The sequence below is a fragment of the Labrus bergylta genome, chromosome 16 (genome assembly GCF_963930695.1).
Source record: "Labrus bergylta chromosome 16, fLabBer1.1, whole genome shotgun sequence".
Classification (NCBI taxonomy): Eukaryota; Metazoa; Chordata; class Actinopteri; order Labriformes; family Labridae; genus Labrus; species Labrus bergylta.
In genome coordinates this window covers 20,771,130-20,790,359 of record NC_089210.1, presented here as the reverse complement: position 1 = coordinate 20,790,359, position 19,230 = coordinate 20,771,130, and the positions used below count along the sequence as shown (strand labels likewise).

The window sequence follows — 19,230 nt, the reverse complement described above, 5'->3', positions numbered from 1 at the left end:
TTGTGGGAAAATGTACTCCAACTCCATCTTTAAAGAATTTAAATAAATGCTCCATGCGTAAAAGAACACGTCTAAACTTGTCTACAGCTCTGTCCCAAAGCGCTGCATTAGGCCGTAAAATTAGTCATTTTTATAAAGGCTTTACATTTTTTTAGTGGCTAAAATTTGCTGATAATTCCTCCTTGTGGAGTTTATAATGTTTGTATGAAATATTCTAACACGGATTTGGAGAACAGAAATAAACACCACCCAAGAAAATGTTTCTATTGTTATCTTGTATCTGGAGGTTTGTTAATAAAGACTTACAGCAGCACATCTTCACACACTGCTCCTGTGACCTCACTGCTTGGATTCAAAGAGGCCCTGAATACAGGTTGAATGATTTCCTTTGAATTGTTCATTGTATATTTCTTTAGAGCTAAAAAGCTCATGGACTATATTTCATCTGAAAGAAGATGTGTCATCTTTACGACACCTTAGAAGGATTTCGTTTCATCATCATCGTCATGATGATAATTATTATTATTAGAATAACCTCAGACTGATCACATTAGAGACGGAAAGAGCTCAAAGGGTGAGTTAGGCCCTTAAGCTGACAGCGAGTCCAGGAACGAGTCGGTTTTCATTTAAAACAGAGTTAAATATTTGAAACAGTGTTGACTTACTGCCATTATCTGAAACGATGAAAAACGTGTTTCTCAAACTGTGACCCCGCGTTTCCAGTTGAGTGAACGTAGGTTTATTATAATTAGTTTTTTTCCCTCACTCTGTGACGCGCAGCAGATAACGCAGAGGCCGTGATTTTGCCCATAGAGACGTTCGTTTTTTTCTGACAGCTCATTCTGCATCACCTCGCTCCGCTACAGGCCTTCCAGCAGCGCATGAAGGATCCCGGCTGCACTGCGCCGATAAGAGGCCACTTCATCCACGCACAAAGCCTCCATTCATGTGACTTTGCTTTGTCTGTCTGGGACACAGCACCCAATGTGACCGCCCGGTACTCCTGAGAGGACGTCTGATCTCTGGCATCATTTTAAACGGAGGACGACTCACACCAATTTAATGTCAGATTGCTTACAAGGTCATTTCTCAATTTGGAGTTGTTAGTGGAGCGACATTTTATTTCTGTCTTTTGCTGGAAGATCAATCAACCAAAGATTGCAACATGGCCTCTTAGACAACATATAGCTGATTTTGGATTAATTCTTTCAAATGTTTTTGTGAATATGATTCCTCCTTTATAGCTTTGGTGGCGCATCTGTATTAAAATCTCGCCAGAACTTTAAGATTCATTGACCTGAGCAGCGAAAGTGTCCCCTGCAGCTGAGACAACATCAGGCCGAACTCTCCATATGAGCGTAATTTACGCAAAGGCATCAGGCACCTTACCCCTGTGGTCTGGTTCTGCATGAGGGCCTGAATATCAGCAGGGAGAGAAGCTGCTCTTTCAGTCCTCAGAGTCTGCAACCTCCACAAGATGTCGCCATCAGCAAACACCTTGAAACGGTGCCAAGTTGTTCTTTTTTTCCCCCCCCGGCACACAAAGACCCCTGCAGGTTGAAATGAGGTGAAACATCCACAGTGGATTAATCATTAGTGAAAGCTGGTCACGCATTCCAGTTTCGTGCGCTATATAAGATGCTGTTGAGTTACAGGTTGCCCCTACTGGGTTTTTTTTTTTTTTTTTTAAGTTCGGGCCGTGAACACCTCAAGTAGACTGCGTTTTGTCCTCCAGATGTGGGGATGGTGCGCTGCAGAAGCCCACCACTAGGTGGAGCTAAAGTTAGGGAAAGAATACATTTATGTTTCAATATAGTTTTTTTTGTTTTTTTCCAGTTGACCTGCTTTGAAAATATTCTTGTTACAAGAGAGAGTTAGGCTATAACTTATGACGAGCTATGACGAGGACGAGAGGTACAATTAAAGGGACATTTTATATTTTTTTCTCATGATATATTTTCAGTTTTCTTGAGAGGAGATTCAGTTAAGAGGTGAAGAAGATAAACCTAATTAAAAGGCCGATTGAACAAAAGTAATTGACCACGGACAGTGTTTGAAAAGAGGATGAAAGAAGTGTTAACAGATGGCTGCAGGCTTTATACCGACTGTCTCCAGAGAGCAGAGACAAAAAGGGCTGCAGAGGCGGGCAGCCCACAACAACTGGATCAGTCCTAATGAGAGAGAGAGATAGAGAGAGAGAGAGGGGGGGGGGGCAATATAGCTGTGCAGCAGAGCGCTCCTGCACACTCTCTCTCTAACGCAGACAAACTTGCACACCATGCACCGTCGTCCTCTCCTGTCTGCGTGTTTCTTTCTTTGTGGGTGAGATGTTGCCGAATGTGATTATTTTCATGTACATGTTGGGGGTTCCGCTGAGGCTCTGTGCTGCTGATCTGTGCAACTGGACCGGCAGGTAAGGAACTTAAGTTAGTAAATTGGATATTGATGTGCTGATAATTTTAAATTGAATATTGATGTGCTAATTGGTCGTTTAAAATCGAACACTGATTTTAATTTCATTGATAAATCGTGTTCTTGTTTTACTGTTAAGAATTTGACTTGGATGTTATGGAAACTCGATTTTGCAAAAATATCTGTAGAGATGATCCATTTTAAATTAATTTAGGACCTTAAATGCAAACTTGATGACAAATGTAATTACGTTATAACTTCTAACATGGGAGAAACAATAAGACCAGTTTAAACAATTATAGAAAATATTCTGAAAAAAAAAAATGGCATCTTCCACACAGTTTTCCTTCTTATTGGCTTTAGAACTGATCTTTAAAGCTGATCAGTGATCAGTTAACAATATAAAGTCAGTGGTATTCACACTCAATAGGCCAATTTGAATTTTGCAAACCTCTCTCTTATTGTTAAATCATGAACAGTCTACCTGTGTTTTTCCAGTGGTTTTGCAGCTGCAGTGGACTCCAGGATCGTGCTCCAGGTTCGGTTGCGCTGCACAGAGGGCTCTGTGAGGTGGGTTTACCCGGGCCAGGCTCTCCGTGTGGTCCTGGAGCCCAACCTGTCCACCGCCCGGCGCACCACCGTCTGCATCAAACCGTCTCCCTCCTTCCGCGGAGCCAGCGTCTTCATCGAGCGCTCCGGGGAGCTGGAGCTGCTGGTGACGGACGGCGGGAGGCCCGAGCAGCAGAGGCAGGTGTTCTGTTTCCGGGCTGATGGTCCTCACAGGCCCGCTCTCTACCTCCAGTCCAGTCCGCAGAAGGATGGAGCCTGGAGCAGACGCATGATGGGCTTCAGATATGAGCTGCTGGGTAACAGAAGTGCTGCAAACAACCTGGGCCTGGGCGCGCTTCACAGTGAGTAGACCCGGTCTCTCTGAGGTTCAGAAGTCCAACAGAAGGGCATTACATTAGACATTTTGTACCAGTGTTTTATTGATTAGCCTCGTGGGTTTTGTAGTGAATTTGTAAAACTGCATTCATCGTAAATTAATTAAATTTTACAGATCAACTTCAGGGTTGCCAGGTTGTGAAACTCTCTTTAATAGGAATTCATTATGAAGTCTTATTTTTAAGAGAAGGCCTTTCCAGTGACCAAATTAACTTTCTAACAATCAAGCATTTATTACAGATCAACGTCACCTATTAATGCATGGTCACCGAAAGGAAAGAATAGCTATACTAGAGCTGTTCTAATACTGACACTGATACCGATATCCATACAGATGTCGCTATCAGTATCAATCCAATCCAATAACTTGTAAGTTTTTCCACCAATAAAAGGCTTTATAGTTATTCATTATTTCATTATTGTAGGTATTAATTCTAGTAATCTAGGAAGGTTTAGATTAGATGATAATTAAGGATATGTATCCGAATTGAGAAGGAACAAAAAACAACATAAAAAGGTATTTTCTTTTTACAGAACTAAAGGTGCACTTTCTGTTTTATATCATACGTATAAGCAGTTATTTAAATCAAGTTTTAGCTGGTTGGGAAACAGACTTGAATGAAAATGAATGCCTCTTTATGACATACAAAAGTGAAACCATCAGCGAGAAGATTATTTTAAAACATGTAGCTGCTGCTGTCACCGTCTAATGAAGAAATAAACTGCATATTAACATTTTAGTAGGATGAGATTTTGACAGAAACCCTTCTTAAAGGTCAGGACAAGATAGTTAGAAAGAGATTAATGATATTGCTTTGTCCACAGGGGTCACCAAGACTGACAGGAAGTGAGAGTTCCTCTCAGTGTAGCATTAAAAACCTTCTACAAAGGCTGGCATTAAAACTTCAAATACCATTTTTAAGATATGCATTAGCTTGCATTAATTGCCACTGAGCAAGGGAGAAACCAGGCCTACTGGGGAGAAAAATCTGTGGATTGTCAATGGCTGACTGTGATCATGTTGAGTGGAGAATGCAGCTGCTGGTCAGTTCTTGTGTTTTGTCTGGCTGTCTGGTTTCCATCGGGGGACAAAGCAGCGAGGGCAGAGCAGACCTCAGGGCGGCTGAAGGGCAACAGGCCGAGGGGTCTGAATCGAGTCTGCAAATACTTTAAAGATTCCACAGATGCCTTCACATTGTGTGTGTCTGTTTATTAGCATTTATCCATGTGTGCGGGCCTCTCCCAGTGCGCTGATGTCATCCTGTGTCTATAATAGACATCTGCTGGTTCATCTTTTCTGCATTGCCAGACTGGCAGAAGAATTTGACTCCTGCGGTATCCAGCGTTGGCACAGGGTCATTCAATTAGGTAGATACAAAAGAAGTCAAACATGGGGGTCAAGTCGAGCGAGGGCTCGTTTGATGTGATGGGTAGAGGACTCAAAGGGGCAGCATTCCTTCATTTTAACCTTGGTTTCTTAACTCCTCGATGTGAATGGAGCCAGATTTTAGGTCAGTGGTTAGGAGGAGAGGTGACACCCATTAGTGCAAAAGTGTCAGTTTGGGTCATGGTTTAATAGAGACTGGCTATGGTTGAAGAAATGTAGGAAAATGTCAAATGTATAGCTGCTGAAATGATTAGATTCTGTTTTTTTTTTTGTTATAAATTTCCCTAAAGTGTATTTTAACAATCTGTGCTTCTTTTCTCTTCCCACAGCTTCATGCCGACCCTGCAATGATACTGAACTCCTCATGGCCATCTGTAACAGTGACTTCGGTGGGTACTTTGTGTATAGTTATCATTTACAAACCTAAGCTCTGCGCTATCATATTAACTCAATAAAAACAATGAGAGAGCACATTTTAAATCCCTACTGAGATATATTAGAGAGCAACTAAATAAATGGTACAAGTGTGAAAACATGACGCAACTTGTTACTGGATTGGACAAACCTATTGTATTGCTATTGAATGCACCCAGGGATACTAGACAACTGAAGGACAGGAAACACTGTGTGGATCTCTTAGAAGTCAGGTCAAGTGAGGTCTTAAAAACAGACCCGTAATTCTTGCTCATTGCCGCTAAAGAGAGCAAAACAAAGATCTTTGTGATTATAATTGAAGGTTCTCTTTAAAAATGATGAGTAAAATAATGTTCTCTAGATAAGTCATCTCAACTTGGGTGACAAATGGTTTAAGGAAATTCTGATTACCATCAGTACTTTCTTTATAATATAGCGAAGAGTACGGCCTTCATCTGCCTTTTGTAAAGTTTCTTTCAAGATAACATTTGTTATGAATTGGTGCTTTACAAATAAAGATTGAGTGATTGATTGGTGGGTCGTGGAGCTGGTTTCAGTGGGTTGCAAATGTGTGCCTGGAAAAGAAGTGTCAAAAAGTCTGTGAGCATGTTTGATTTGTTCCCTCTGAGGTTCATACTGCACTTTTCATTAAATGAATCTGATTGGTTGGAAAATTATTGAAATTTGCATCAGTGTTTTTTATGAAGGATTTGGAGGTGGGTCCTGAAGATGTACCCGTTGAGAACCTTCTTAATAGTTTTTGATATTACTGTTTGTTATTAAATTCAGGATCTTCCATCATAGCCAGGAAAATATACTGAGATACATTTTTTTAAACTTTTGTTCTGGTCAGTTGGTGAGGGTCGACCAGGTGTGGGCTGAAACTGCACACTGGGTTGACTTCTGCTTTAATATGACAGGAGCTTAGGAAGTCAACTGGGCTTAATTTCTGTGTCTCAATCCCCGCACTTGGGAAGTCCATTCAAAGTTGAGGAGATAAGTTTGATCCGCTTTGTTGTAAACAGAAATCTTCCTGAATGTTTTTTTGCACTTTCAAGACATGACTCCAGTCTTTGTTGTTGCAGTGGTCCGAGGCTCCATCAAGAACGTCTCCCACCACTCTGAACGTCAGACCTCTTTGGTGGAGGTGTCAGCAGCCCGGGTGTACCGGCAGCGCAGTGGAGTGTTTGAGCAGGAACTGTCTGACTCGGAATCATCTCCATTAGTCCCTATTTGGCGCGGACAGATCCACACGCGGCTGCAGTGCCACGTGAAGGCCGGGGACGGGGAGTTTCTCTTCACAGGGTCAGAACACTTTGGGGAAGCCTGGTTAGGGTGTGCCCCGCGATACAAAGACTTCCTGTCCGTGTACCAGACCGCCTGGGCGGCACGTCGGAATTCCTGTGACTTCCCTTTGGACTGAGGAAGTGTGGTTGTTTTAGCACCGCTGAGCACTTGTCCACAGGCTCCCTCACCCCTGTGCTGGCACCGTGGGACCCCTCTGATGTTTGTCATGTGGCAGCAAGGTGGCATCAAGAATCACCAGCAGGGACACAGCTTTTGAAACAGCGGTTAAAGAAAGAAGCTGGTTGAGGGGAGCAGAGCAGGGCAAACAGCGGGGCCTCCTGCGCTGAGGCTCATTGAGGACCCTCCTTTGTCTCCCCCCTCCCATCACTGCCCTCAGTCCTGGGAGACTGAGAAGGGGTTGGGTTTCTGCTCTCTCTTTGTGCTTCCCACCACATCAACCGCCGCTCACTTTGCTGCCTCTGTGTGAGAACGACCCTTTGAACTGCGGAGGGAGGCTCAATCAACAGTTTGTCCAAGTGATTACGCTTGTAAATATATGATGGTGAAGTCTTTATTCTGACTCTTTGCTCAAGTTTACACTGTGCTCTCTGCTTTGTCTATTTATGTCTTGTACATTATACATGCCCTTTAAATAAAAATATGTTGCACAAGATTAAGTATTATTGGGTTTATTATGAAAAATGTATCCTCAGAAGGCTTCACTATACTTGTGCGCCATCCCGTCCATGTGAACACAGAGCAACAAATCCTGAGAGAGTTTGACTTCACTTCCTATTTAGGAAGTGATTAACATGTAATATATATATATCAGACTTTAGATACATTCAATATTCAGTATGGTTGATGTTATTTTAAAGCATGAATGGCTACATGGGTTTAATTCAGGCAAAATGCTCTGATGACAGATGCAATCACATCTGCAACGCTCCTTGTTACATCATAAGAGTCATGTTTTAAATATTCATAGTTTCCCATTATTGCAAGAAAAAAGTACCACCTTATGAACATTTTCCTAATCTCCATTCACCCTTTAACTTTTAGATGATTCTTGTAAAAATCATAGCATATAAACATTGTGTTTTCTTACAGAGAATCTTTGCCAACAGATCAAAAGTATTTTGGTGTAAGCAACACTATAAAACTACATTGAAAACCATCACAATGTTCAGGTATATATTTCTATTTTAATGGAGACTCTGTTCAGTTCATGTGGCCGTCTGATGAAGAAAACAGAGCTCATGAAGAGTGCATAAAAATCTAAATTTCATTAGCTGCCCTCTGTGGTCTTCTTGATAGGCGTTGTTGTAAAGCCTTAAATGGACCCACACCCCTATTTCCCATCATATGCTGCATAATGTGTTTCTTTATAGGAGAATGGGATTCAGAGCTCAAATGTCCTACAAGCTTATTTTGGCCCGTTTCCTTCTGCTGCCACTCTTTTCCTCAGAATCAGATTCTTATGATAATAGGATATCCCTTCCATAAAATGAAATACAAAATCCCCTAAAACAGTGAAATCTCTGAGAAGACTGAGTTTTCCTTTGCGTGGTGTGGCCCCTGCATCACAGCCCAGGAAGACAAATGGACAGATGTGAGGCCCCTTAAGCTCGGGGATCCTCCCCCTCGGCCCCTCCCAGAAGAGGAGAACAATTAATTGACTTTTAAAGAAACTGCTTTCTTAGCCTATTCCACACTTCTCCTTGGCTGAGCAGAGCTCACAAATTGGTGTGTTGAACTTTTTATGAGGACTAAATAGCTGCCAATGAAAGTGTAAATGACTGTGAGCTGAATGGGGCCCGCACAATGACCCCGCGGCGACAAGGCCTCTGGCAGACATAATGACCATTGTCACGGCTGCTGTCATCTAGAAACCATCAGGGCTCATGAATTTAGGGGGCGAGAGGAGGGGCCATCCCTGCTTAAACTCTCACTCAGGGAATACTCTGGGTTTGTGTTTTCTGCTCTATTCTTGTCATGTCTCAGATTTCTCACTCAGGCTCTTCTTTGTATGCATGTGTTAACTCTCATTTTAGTTCAAACTTCATCACTAAAAAGAACCATAAACAGGCGATATATCTCAGCAATTAAAACCTTTATCTGTTCCTGCAATACTGCCTCTAGTGTATTTCATGCCTTACTAATTTAAAGATTAATTATAAAGTTTACAAATGCAAAGATATCTTAAAGCTCCTGTGAGAAAAGTTTGTCTTGTGTCATTGCATACACTGTAGGTTCCCCGTAGCCCTATGACTACAAAGAAGCCTAAGCATGTAGCTTGATGTGCACCTCCTCAAAAATGTCAAAACAATACAACCTCAAGCTGGACTTCTGTGTAGCATCATATTTCCTGCATTTGCAGCATTTCTGGCATCAGACGCCATGTTTTTTTCTGTACAAGCAGAGAACGAGGCGATATAACAAGCATCGAAATCGCACCACAGACCAGCGTTTGTCGGCAGAGTTTTGCAGAGTTTTGTGGACACACAAGTGCACAACTATGGAGTGCTCACGATGGTGTATGCCACCCTGGCAAAGCTAAGGCGTAGATTCAATGAAGTAGTATAACCCATGCTTCATCCCTTTGACAGATCTGATAGAAAACTTCATTCTGCTTTCTTTAAACAGGCAAACATATCTCTCCTTATGAATATTTGCAATGTAGAATGAAACAAAAGGCTGTTTCTTCAGGGAACAGTAATTTGTCTCGTCACCTACAGCGGTCACAGGCATGAGAAATTACTATATATAAAAATAGTCAACATTGTCATTGATGGTAATGTTTGCTTTTGGAGTTCTGTTGTGGATTTTTCTGTTGGTAATGAAAGATCTCAAGTCAACGTCTTCTGTCTTTGTGTATTTTATTGCATATAGTAAAGTTCTAAATGACGCACGAACATCCTAATCTTTTAAGGTCAAACAAAGACAACAGACAGATAGTATTTTTCCACTACAGTTCCTAAAGAGGCATCACTTTTACTTTTTGTTTCACAAACTGCTAAAAACTTCCTCACAGTGACTTTAAGTTCAATCTTTAATATCGATATTTATTACAAAAAAGCTTTTTCTTTGTGTACCCTTAAGTGCCTGCGTGTAAGACATGGTTAAAGGTTGCAATAAAGATTTACTTTTGACAAATTTCACAGAAAAAACAAGCTTTGCAAAACGTTTCTTCTTCTGACAGAAGCCCAGTTTGAAGTCTCCTCCCTCAGTATTGTCCCTGGGGGCCACCATGTCAAATTTCCAAGCAAAATATAGCCTCTCTGCAGGCTTTTGAGTGAGCACAATCCACATCTCTGGGAATTCCAGCAGGCTCTCATGGGGAACGAAGCCAGGAGGGCTCGGCCCTGGAGCCGCTGCATGGTGCACCGGCAGGAGTCCACCCAGACTGGGGGGTAATTGGTTTATCCCACCGCCTGGCCTGCTTTCCCATGTGGGCTACTGCTGCGGGGAGGCCTGGGTGTACAATATGGAAACAGCATGATACCCTCCAGAGCCGAGCAGGCATTCAGTGCTGCGGCTATAGAGAGCAGGCCCAGGGTAGCACCAACACAATGCTGAGGCAGAGGACTCTCCTGGATCTGAAAAGGTTGCCATTTGGTCTCCTTTTACAAGTGTGCAGCATTTGTGGTTGAGAATCTGAAGTAATTGAATTTTAGCTTCAGCTCTATTATAAATCTTCCTCTCACTCCAAAAGGTAAGGTCTATTTTCATTTGTATCAATGGTGTCGCTTATGCACCTGCTGCACCTGGTTGGTTCCCCTAAAGTTTTGACAAATGACTATAAGAGGTCAAAACAAAGCAGTGAAACAAAACAGAATTTATTCCTCTAAACTAGGCAGGAAAAGTTATATTAAATGATGTATCTTGAAGAGAAACGTCAATATTTATTTAGAAAATAATAATAATGTATTTAGGTATCGCTAGATAACAACACTTTTCTTCTTTGTTACCTTAATAGAATATAAAAAGGGACGTTATCTACACACAAGATTATTTATCATGAGGAGAAAACAAAATCAGAAGTAAACTTTGAAGGACTCCAAAATGTGATTCTAGTTTATTGATCACATGATTTCAGCCTTCAAGATCACTGTCATGACTATCTGAGAGGATTGACATCTCTTTGTTTGTTATCCATTGTATTTATTTATTGTCCATTCTTATGTAAGCTGATTACTGGCTGTATGTATGTATTTTGCTGCTGACTGCAAAACAAATTGCCCTTTCGCAGGGATAATAAAGACAACTCTGAAATATGAAATATGTAATAGGCAACATTATCAAAATTAGGGGCAGCAGTAGCTCAGACTGTAGGGACTTGGGTTGGGAACAGGAGGGTCACCGGTTCAAATCCCGCACCAAATTACGGAAGTTGTTCAGGTAACAGGTCCTGTTCATGTGTGTGATTCGGACATATGTGTGTGTGAGAGAAGCATGTCTCTCAATAACAGAGTGAAAAACCAGATTTTGCCTCAGGGCTCATAAAGTATTTCAAAAGAATTAATAGTAAAGTAAGAGGAAACAATATTTGTTTTGTGTTTCTGATAGTAGGCTGATCATCTCCTTACCTCTGCATAACAAAGCTTGTCTTCTGAAGACAACTTAACAACATTTTTATGATCCTGAGGAAAAAAATAAAAAATAAATAACAGCATGCATTTTAAAGAGGAGCAGTTTATTCATGAAAAGTTAAACCATGTTTTTATCTGCAGCCTGCGGCACAAATCAGTGTCTCATCCTCTGCAAACAACCGGTCTACTTTTTCTCTTTTCTCTCGAAGGGCCTCTCCGTACTGAGCCACAACAAGGAATAACAATAATAATAATAATAATAATAATAATAAAGAACATCTCAGTGAACAAAACAAGGGCTTCAAATTGTAACTATGAAACGATAATCTCAGGATTTATTTTCAAACACAGGATCTCACTTCAGAATAATTCGCATCTTCTTGTCTCCGAGGAGAAGTCTGCAACAAAAGAGGAAACAGTTTGTGAATTATTTTGTAAGAAGTTATCTTTATAATCAATACAATCCTTCCAAACAGGGTTAAGAAAAGTATTCTTTAGAGTGTTATGTTTTTTTTAAAGTCTTTATGTGTGTTGTTTAATTGCACCTACCGAACCAGTGCAGCTGCTACGACGCCCCCTGCGATGGGCCCCACCCAGTAGATCCAGTGATACGTCCAGTAGTTGCTCACCACAGCTGGACCGAAGGCTCTGGCGGGGTTCATACAGGTGCCAGAAACATCTCCACTGATGGACAGACAGACATGACAAGAATAACTGTACCCTTATTTTTGCATTATAATTTGGATAATCGTCTGAATATGAATATTTCTGTCTTGTGTTCTGCACTGGTACAAACTGTGTGATAAAGGGTTGTCATGATACCAGACCTTTAACTTTGATACGATTCTAATCAAAATCAAACAACATCAAAACTTGTTTCGATACTACAGAAGAAGAAGAAAAGCCCTAGGCACCCAATATTTGGCAGTTTCTTGTTTTTAATTACCAAAAAGTACAGAGAAACTCCTGCACACTGTCCACAAATACTTTGGCACAGTGCTCTCTCTCTTTCACTTGACAGAGCTTTGGGTTTGAGATATACAGTAAGTGATGATCACATTTTTTTATGAAGCATTGGTACTTTTGGATACTTTCGATTAGCACCGGGAGCATTTGGGTGTTTGAAGATTCCATTTCGATTCTTGGGGTCACGATTCGATTGAGAATCTATTTTTCGATTAAAAAAGATTCTGGATTCATGATAAAAAAAAGTCTATTTATAAATTAGTACATACTTCAGGATCTACTCCAGTCATCTGTGAGACCGGATGAATTTCTTGTTGCTCTATTTGGTATTCGACTGAGTTAAAGTGCCTTAGTGCTTAGCAGGGAGTGAATGATTAGCCCAAAAGAACAATAATCGATTTTTGGAAGTTATGAATCTATTTAAAATCTCAGAAGATAAGAATCTTGATTTTTACAAAAATTGATTTTTTTTCCCACCTCTACTATTGATCATTAAAATAATGGAGATTGTCTCGTTTACAGCTAAAAAATGCTAACAATATGTTATATTTAAAAAATAATTCACCTGAACAATCCTGTAAAATACCATCAGTGCAATTCTAAAGAACATAACTACATTGTTTTACTGCAGAATTTAATTCAAATCTTAATACTAATACTGCAGCACTTTATTGCAGAAATAAACTTCCCTAACCTTTCCGTAAATGTATTTTCCTTCTCCATGCTCATGGTAACTCACCCGGCTAAAATGGTAAGTATAACTGTGCCTCCCACCATGAACGGCACCATGGGGTTTTTGGTTTTGGCGTTGAAGGCCCCCAGCAGCAGCACCATGGTGATTAGGCAGGTCATGGCGACCTCGCCAAACAGAGCGCCTCCAATTTCAGCGTCTGGCTGCAGAACAGTGAACGCAGCACCGTGGGCTTTGATGAAGTTCTCCCTCGAGGTCATCGCCTGTTGGCATCATAGGAGTCATCTGAACATTCACATTACACACAGGCTAAAATACACATGTTTTTTGTAATGACAGCAGAATGAGACAGGTTCACCTTTGCCATAGCAGCTCCAAGCACCCCTCCAAGTAACTGACATGCAAGGTATGGAGCCACCATGTTCAACTGCATCCCTCCGCACAGATAGATGGCCAGGGTGAAGGGCGGGTTGAAATGAGAACCACTGGAATTAAAATACAAAAGAGGAAGCTTATTCTGCAGGTTTGATTTATGGCACACATTCAAACACTCAAACTATTTATTTTTGAAAGGAGAAAAAAAAAAAAAAAAGGAAAAATTATCCTCACCTGATCTCAGCCATGCACGCCACCAGGGCAGCGATAGCCAGACCGTGCACGAGAGCAGGCTGAAGCCTCCCTGTAGACTCCACGTTCTCTATGACTGACACACACCCGATAAACACAAAGAAAGTAGTCCCCACCAGCTCGCCTAGACACGGCTGAAACACCCTGTCGAATCTGTTAGTAGGTTTGGCTGGAGGTGGCTTGACGTCCGAAGACATAAGAGACGCCCCGACTTCCCCCATCTCCATCTTCTCGTCAGCCATGAGCCTTCAGTGAGAGGCGACGATGAGACACCGAGTGTGCTCTCCTGAAGTGTGCACATGCATATCTCTGTGCCTGCTAATCACACGGACTTTGGCGTCTGAGGTTAAGAGAGCGGATGGAGCTGTTCCACTGACATATCACTGACTCACTGACCCTTTTTCTCGTTAAACCAAAATAGTTTGCTCATCACACGCCTCCTAGCTGCAGGAGTGAACCTGCAGAGGTTAATATTTCTCCTGAGAAGTTGTGCCATGATCTGTTTAAATATCAGCTACTTTTTGTCAATGATTGGAACGTTATAATTTACCATGGAGCTATACAAACACAGTTTCAGAATGACTTTCCATGGCGGGCTGAAAACAGGATAAGACGAGATCTATCGTGAGAAAATGTTGAGATTTCTGGCTTATTGTGCAGGAAATTGGCTTAAAAAACACTAATATAGCTATGAATGAAAATATGACATGGCTTGTTTCACTTTCCTGATGTTGATGTTGATCCAGTAAGGCCTTCAGCAGTGCTAAAGTCTTTTTTTTTTTTTTTTCAAATGATAAAAATGGCTTGCGACAAAACCAGAATTTTAAACGATATCGATACCTGTTTCAATACCACAGCAACAAAATTAGAGGTCCTCCTAGGCACCCATTATTTGGGAAGTTCTGCTTTTCAATTACTAAAAATAGCAAGCAAACACCTGAACACTTTCTAGGCCGCACAAATACAAACATTGCGGAAACATTGCGGTACCAAAATGTTTCCAGTGTTTTTCTGAAAGTTAAGACAGTGTGTAGGAGTCTGCCTGCAATGTTTAATGGCTTCATTCATTTTCCTACACACTTATCTAAAGTACCGTAGTTTTTTAAGGTTTCTGTACTTTTCGATACTATCAAGCATGCGGTATCGAAAAGTATTGAAGTATCGGAAACATTTACAACCTTAATAGAGTCAAGCCAGAACACAGACTTGCTAAATTTGTACTGTGCACTATAGTGAGGATGGTTTTCATTCAGAAAAAGACGACATATTAAACTGTATAAATTCATGATATAGCAGAGATCACTTACCAACGGACCATTCACCACAAGATGAACACACAAATGAAAAATATTGAAATAGAAGGTCATTTTTTATATAGTATGGTGCAAAGCTTGCAAACACTCTGCACACTTTACAGAACAGCTTTAAGAAAACACAAAAGTTAAGTGTAATTAAAGTATCCTGTTCCTTTGGGTCATCCGTTTATATCAATAGGATGAATTTAAAAAAGCTTACAGTTACCTGACATTTAAGTTTGAATGCCATGGTTTAGGAGTGCAAACCCATTTTAAATTTCAAGATTGGAGTCATCATGACACATTAAAAGGAGCTCTATGAGAGCAGTCGGCATGCAATGGAGTTTGATCGAGGAGTTTGATCGTTAAAGGCTGAATAGATATTCAGAAAACAATAATAATAATAATAATAATAATAATAATTCTTTATCCACAGAAGATATATTCCCCTTAAAAGCTGTATTCAGATGACTTGATTTGCTGCTTGCACACTACAGAAGTGAAACTGTACAACTAGTTGTTCTTTAACATCAACAAAGGGGTTAAAGTACCTTGAGTGTTATCCATTGTGTGAACAGTCAGCACAGTTCTCCCTCCATTCATTTGCTCATAAAATCATTATTAGCTTGAATTGGACATGACATAAGCATGTTCATAGGTCAATGACATTGCTGCTGTTCAGATAGGAATGCCATTACCAGCTACACATAATTGACCCTCATAATATACCAGTAGGTATTAACAGGCAGATAAGGTTGCAGCGCCCTTTGTCTGAAATGCCTGGAGGATTCATTTCAGTAATTATGAGCGTTTATATGCTGAACACTACACAGTCCACTGAGGTATTCACTACACCTGTGATTTAGGAGGACAACAATACAAATAAATAAATTAACACTTTGACTGCATGCTAATTGCTGGCTGCACAAATCTCTAAAGGGAATGTGTCACAAACATAGAGTGTCAATATTATGCAACACAGTGTTTCTGCTAGTTTTTACCACTTAAGACGTTTTCCTTCCTTCATTCAGTTTAAATTTTAAGAAAAGATACTTCAGGATTAACGGAATTAATGCGTTTCTTTTAAAGTAGTTTTACCTGATGGTTAAATTAATAGAAAGAAAGAAATTAACCACTGTTTGTTTTCAGAGGCTGCCCATGTCATGACACGCAGCCGCCACTAGATGGCAGCAGATCACACCAGTTACTACCTGGACTAACAGCGTAGGTACAAAGCGCGGGTACACTCCATTGAAGCCAACAAAACGCAAACAAAATACACATATTGGTCACTCAATAGCACTGTTAACATTTCGTGCACTACCTGTCGGAAAGTTGTCGGCAGCGGCCTCTTCTTGCCCCCGTTCTGGACACCTGTATCAGCCTTCAAGTCGTCATAAGCCACGGTGAACTTTCTCCTCCTCTGCATTGGGTGCTGGCTGACTGTTTATGTTGTCACCTCTACAGCTGACCACGGCATCGTCGACGGTAACATTTGTTTGAAAATAGCCTACATTTGTTATCTTAAATAATGTTGCATCATTAACCGTACAAGTTTATTCTCGTTGATATTATCGGCTTCACACTTTGCTGTTTCTGTCATTTATTAACGTCACATTTGTATTCCCATTCATCTCCGCTGCTTCCATATTGTTTTTGATTTTACATTTCCCGCTTTACCTGTGACGTCACCTGGACGGATCGATTTAAAGAGTTTGGAGGGGGGGGTTGTGTGTCGGTCAGTACCACTGCATACCTTTCAGCACAGGTAGGCTACTCCACCTGTCATGTCTTTATTTAGTTAACTTGTTTATTCTTTTGAAATGTATGCACCCATACAGACATTTTCTTGCAATTTAATGTATTTATTTGTATTTGCTATATTTATCACTGTGCCTTTGTGTCAGCTATTATCATGTATTTGTGTCATATTATCCTTACTGGTGAATTTGCATCCACCCAGTCTTAATTTGTATTTATTTAGGGAAGTTGTTGTGTTTGTTAAATTTGGAGCCAACTCTAAAATAAAGCGTACAAATATAAGTAGCCGGTCGACATTTAAGGAAAAAATAAACCCCCCACAGATGGTTTGTTCTAAAATCAGGTGGGCCGCTGCCGGCAGGTACACAGACGTCCTCCTCCCCACCCACCTTACTGAGGGCGGTGGCTCACTTAAGGGTCTATGTGGACCCTGCGACTCTCCAGATTTGCCTGATCGATCAGTGCAAAAAAAAAAAAAATTCTAATTAAAAATGAAATAAAAGGTTTCAACTGGGAGCTGATCATTTTGTTCATTCTTTACTAGCACTGAAACTACTTTAATGTTATGTAATTATTTATTTCTCATTATGTTTTGGTGAAGTGTAATCGCTTGATTATTAGTTTTTTGTCATGTTTTTCTTACTTGCCTTTAAAGTCCACCTGTGTATCGACTTTGCAGAACTTTGGTAGCTTTGGAGTAGGTACTAAACACCTTACCATGTCTATTAAAACAGAAACCTACCTTTTATAGCCAAATAAAACATATACAAATGTGACTTTGCCATGACCATGACAGAACAATAGCTGAGTCAATGCTTTTTCTTTCTTTCTCTTTTTTTTGTCTCACTGAAGTATCACATGTCAGCACTGAGCCGTACAGTAGGGAAGTAAAGGCACTTCCTTCTTCCTACCTCACTGGTTGCTCACAGACCAGTCAGTTTAGTAGGAAATCAGATTTTCGTGACACTGAGGAGCCAGAGCCTCGTCGAGGACTTCTCCAACTGACGCCTGTGTGTTTCCTCTGTGTTGTTTCACACTGCAGGCAGATGTCAGCGGCTTTAAACCATCAAACTCTTTAGTTTTCTGCGTTGAAGTGCTCTGAGCTCAGCCCCTTTATTCGGCCACAATGGCTGCGACGTAGCGCAACTTTTGGATCCAGTGTGGATGAACGAGAGCGCAGCAAACTTTGACTGACTTTGAAGGGGACACAGAGGAGGAAGAAACATGAAGAAACAGTTTAATCGCATGAGGCAACTGGCCAACCAGACAGTCGGAAGGTGAGTGTTGATTTGAACAACATATTGTTGTAGATACAATGATCTGGCGCGGTGGTTGCTTATAATGATTAGACAATACCTACTGCTTATCTTTTCCATTGTCATCCGTCTGCTGAACACGGGCTGGGTCACGTCTATATCTTTTAAATAACATAGTCTATGGTTTTCTAAGTGCACTAAACTTTTGCTGCATGTCACGTTAACATTTACCTTCTGTCTGTTTGGAGACTTCCACTGTGTCTGCTCAAGTCTGGGACTTAATTAATCATGATACAGCTTCTGTTTTATTATCGATTCATCGTTTCGTCAATGAAATGTAAGAAAATAGTCGATAGGCTATTTCAGTGGTTCCCAAAGTGGGGCGTGTGTAGGGGGAGGGGATTTAAAATAGTATATTTTACCCATTAATGTAAAAAAAAAAAATATATATATATATAGAAAAGGTTGTTCAGTTTCAAATAAAACCATATCATGAAGTGAAATCAAATGAAGTTAATGTGTAAAAATACTTTGAGTTAAGTTTTGCACATGACAGTAACAATGTAGGTGTCTGCTGCTCTTTACACTTTGTGTATGTTTAAGTCTATTCATGGAGTTTTCTTATATTCTGGTGCTAGCCTCTTTTACAATAAATACATCAATTATTTTGTATTGCTCCTGTTTTGATTGGCCCATTAGTGTGTATATGTGGCAGTGCCTTACATTATATTTAACCACCTCCAGGGACAGTAGGGGTCCCCAGTCTCTGGCATCATTTTGGGGCCGCAGGCTAAAAAGTTTGGGAACAGCTGGGCTAAATGACCAACAAATTTTCCTTGAACCACAACTGACAACATGCAATGTCTTTATTTCTCCGACCTTCCCGCTTAAGTTAAATAATAATCATTTATTAAAGGCATAACATGAAAGAGCAGCAAATTCTCAAAATTAAAATGCAGAAAAAAAACAATAAAATATACAGAATCTGTCACCATCTTTAAGCAACTGACTTATTGTTTGGGCTGAGGTTAAATTAATGAAGCCCTATATCTCTGTGTGCCTGAAGACAGAATTCAGGGCTTGCAGAACCACTTTGAAAATCATATTTAAGATTTAGACTACTTCTAGTTCTGCAGCTGTTTGCTTGCACGTGCACACAAACACACACTTCCTGATGTGTGGTGGTGAAGGCAGTTAACTTCTCCCCCATTACGCACACACACACATACAAACACACAAACACAATATCTCCCATCTCCTTCCCCTCCTCTCCCTTCATCTCTGTCCCCACAGGGGGGTTCCAGCCCTGTTCTCTATCATCACTGCTGAGACAACATGTTCAGTTATTTTTTTTTTTACAGTAATGTTGTCCGCAGATGATGCTCCCCTCGTAACATTCCTCCAAAATGACTTTCCAACCAGTGAAACCCTGAAGCCGCTGGATTCCTCCACACATTCCTCCATATGTTGTGTAAGAGCAGTAAAAACCCAACAGAGCAGAATGACAGCTTGCTCACTGACAGGCAGCAGTGTTTTTGAATACAGACTGGATGGAGTTTAAAATCCCTCCGGTGCCTTATTCCCACTGCATGACTAA

At 40.7% G+C, this 19,230-nt stretch overlaps 3 protein-coding genes across 3 annotated transcripts in view; 2 read left to right on the top strand and 1 right to left on the bottom strand.

Moving 5' to 3' along the window:
- Window positions 1-382: 382 nt before the first annotated feature.
- Window positions 383-7,118, top strand: LOC109985889 (meteorin-like protein). The gene is made up of 4 exons (XM_020636316.2): window positions 383-2,413; window positions 2,911-3,323; window positions 5,074-5,133; window positions 6,244-7,118. Exons 1-4 carry the CDS (start codon window positions 2,328-2,330, stop codon window positions 6,579-6,581), a joined length of 897 nt encoding a protein of 298 aa, XP_020491972.1. The 5' UTR covers window positions 383-2,327; the 3' UTR covers window positions 6,582-7,118.
- A 4,004-nt stretch (window positions 7,119-11,122) lies between these two features.
- aqp8b (aquaporin 8b) lies at window positions 11,123-15,922 on the bottom strand. Its single transcript, XM_020636295.3, has 5 exons — window positions 13,304-15,922; window positions 13,053-13,179; window positions 12,743-12,957; window positions 11,587-11,721; window positions 11,123-11,435 (listed from the first exon to the last, which is right to left on the bottom strand). The coding sequence occupies exons 1-5, from the start codon at window positions 13,561-13,563 to the stop codon at window positions 11,393-11,395; spliced, it is 780 nt and encodes a 259-aa protein (XP_020491951.1). The 5' UTR covers window positions 13,564-15,922; the 3' UTR covers window positions 11,123-11,392.
- A 1,338-nt stretch (window positions 15,923-17,260) lies between these two features.
- The window catches only part of arhgap17b (Rho GTPase activating protein 17b), a 31,231-nt gene continuing 29,261 nt past the window's right edge, over window positions 17,261-19,230 (top strand). Inside the window, 1 exon segment of the mRNA XM_065964358.1 lies at window positions 17,261-17,654. Coding sequence (XP_065820430.1) covers window positions 17,602-17,654 — 53 coding nt within the window. The 5' untranslated portion in view covers window positions 17,261-17,601.

What these genes read in the sequence shown, in the direction of transcription:
- LOC109985889 (XM_020636316.2), top strand. Translation starts at nt 2,328, where the DNA reads ATGTTGCCGAATGTGATTATTTTCATGTACATGTTGGGGGTTCCGCTG. An exon ending in GGGCCTGGGCGCGCTTCACA is followed by an intron (nt 3,324 to 5,073) that starts GTGAGTAGACCC and finishes CTCTTCCCACAG; the next exon opens with CTTCATGCCGACCCTGCAAT. An exon ending in CATCTGTAACAGTGACTTCG is followed by an intron (nt 5,134 to 6,243) that starts GTGGGTACTTTG and finishes TTGTTGTTGCAG; the next exon opens with TGGTCCGAGGCTCCATCAAG.
- aqp8b (XM_020636295.3), bottom strand. Translation starts at nt 13,563, where the DNA reads ATGGCTGACGAGAAGATGGAGATGGGGGAAGTCGGGGCGTCTCTTATG. An exon ending in TTGGAGCTGCTATGGCAAAG is followed by an intron (nt 12,958 to 13,052) that starts GTGAACCTGTCT and finishes TGATGCCAACAG; the next exon opens with GCGATGACCTCGAGGGAGAA. An exon ending in ATACTTACCATTTTAGCCGG is followed by an intron (nt 11,722 to 12,742) that starts GTGAGTTACCAT and finishes TCTGTCCATCAG; the next exon opens with TGGAGATGTTTCTGGCACCT.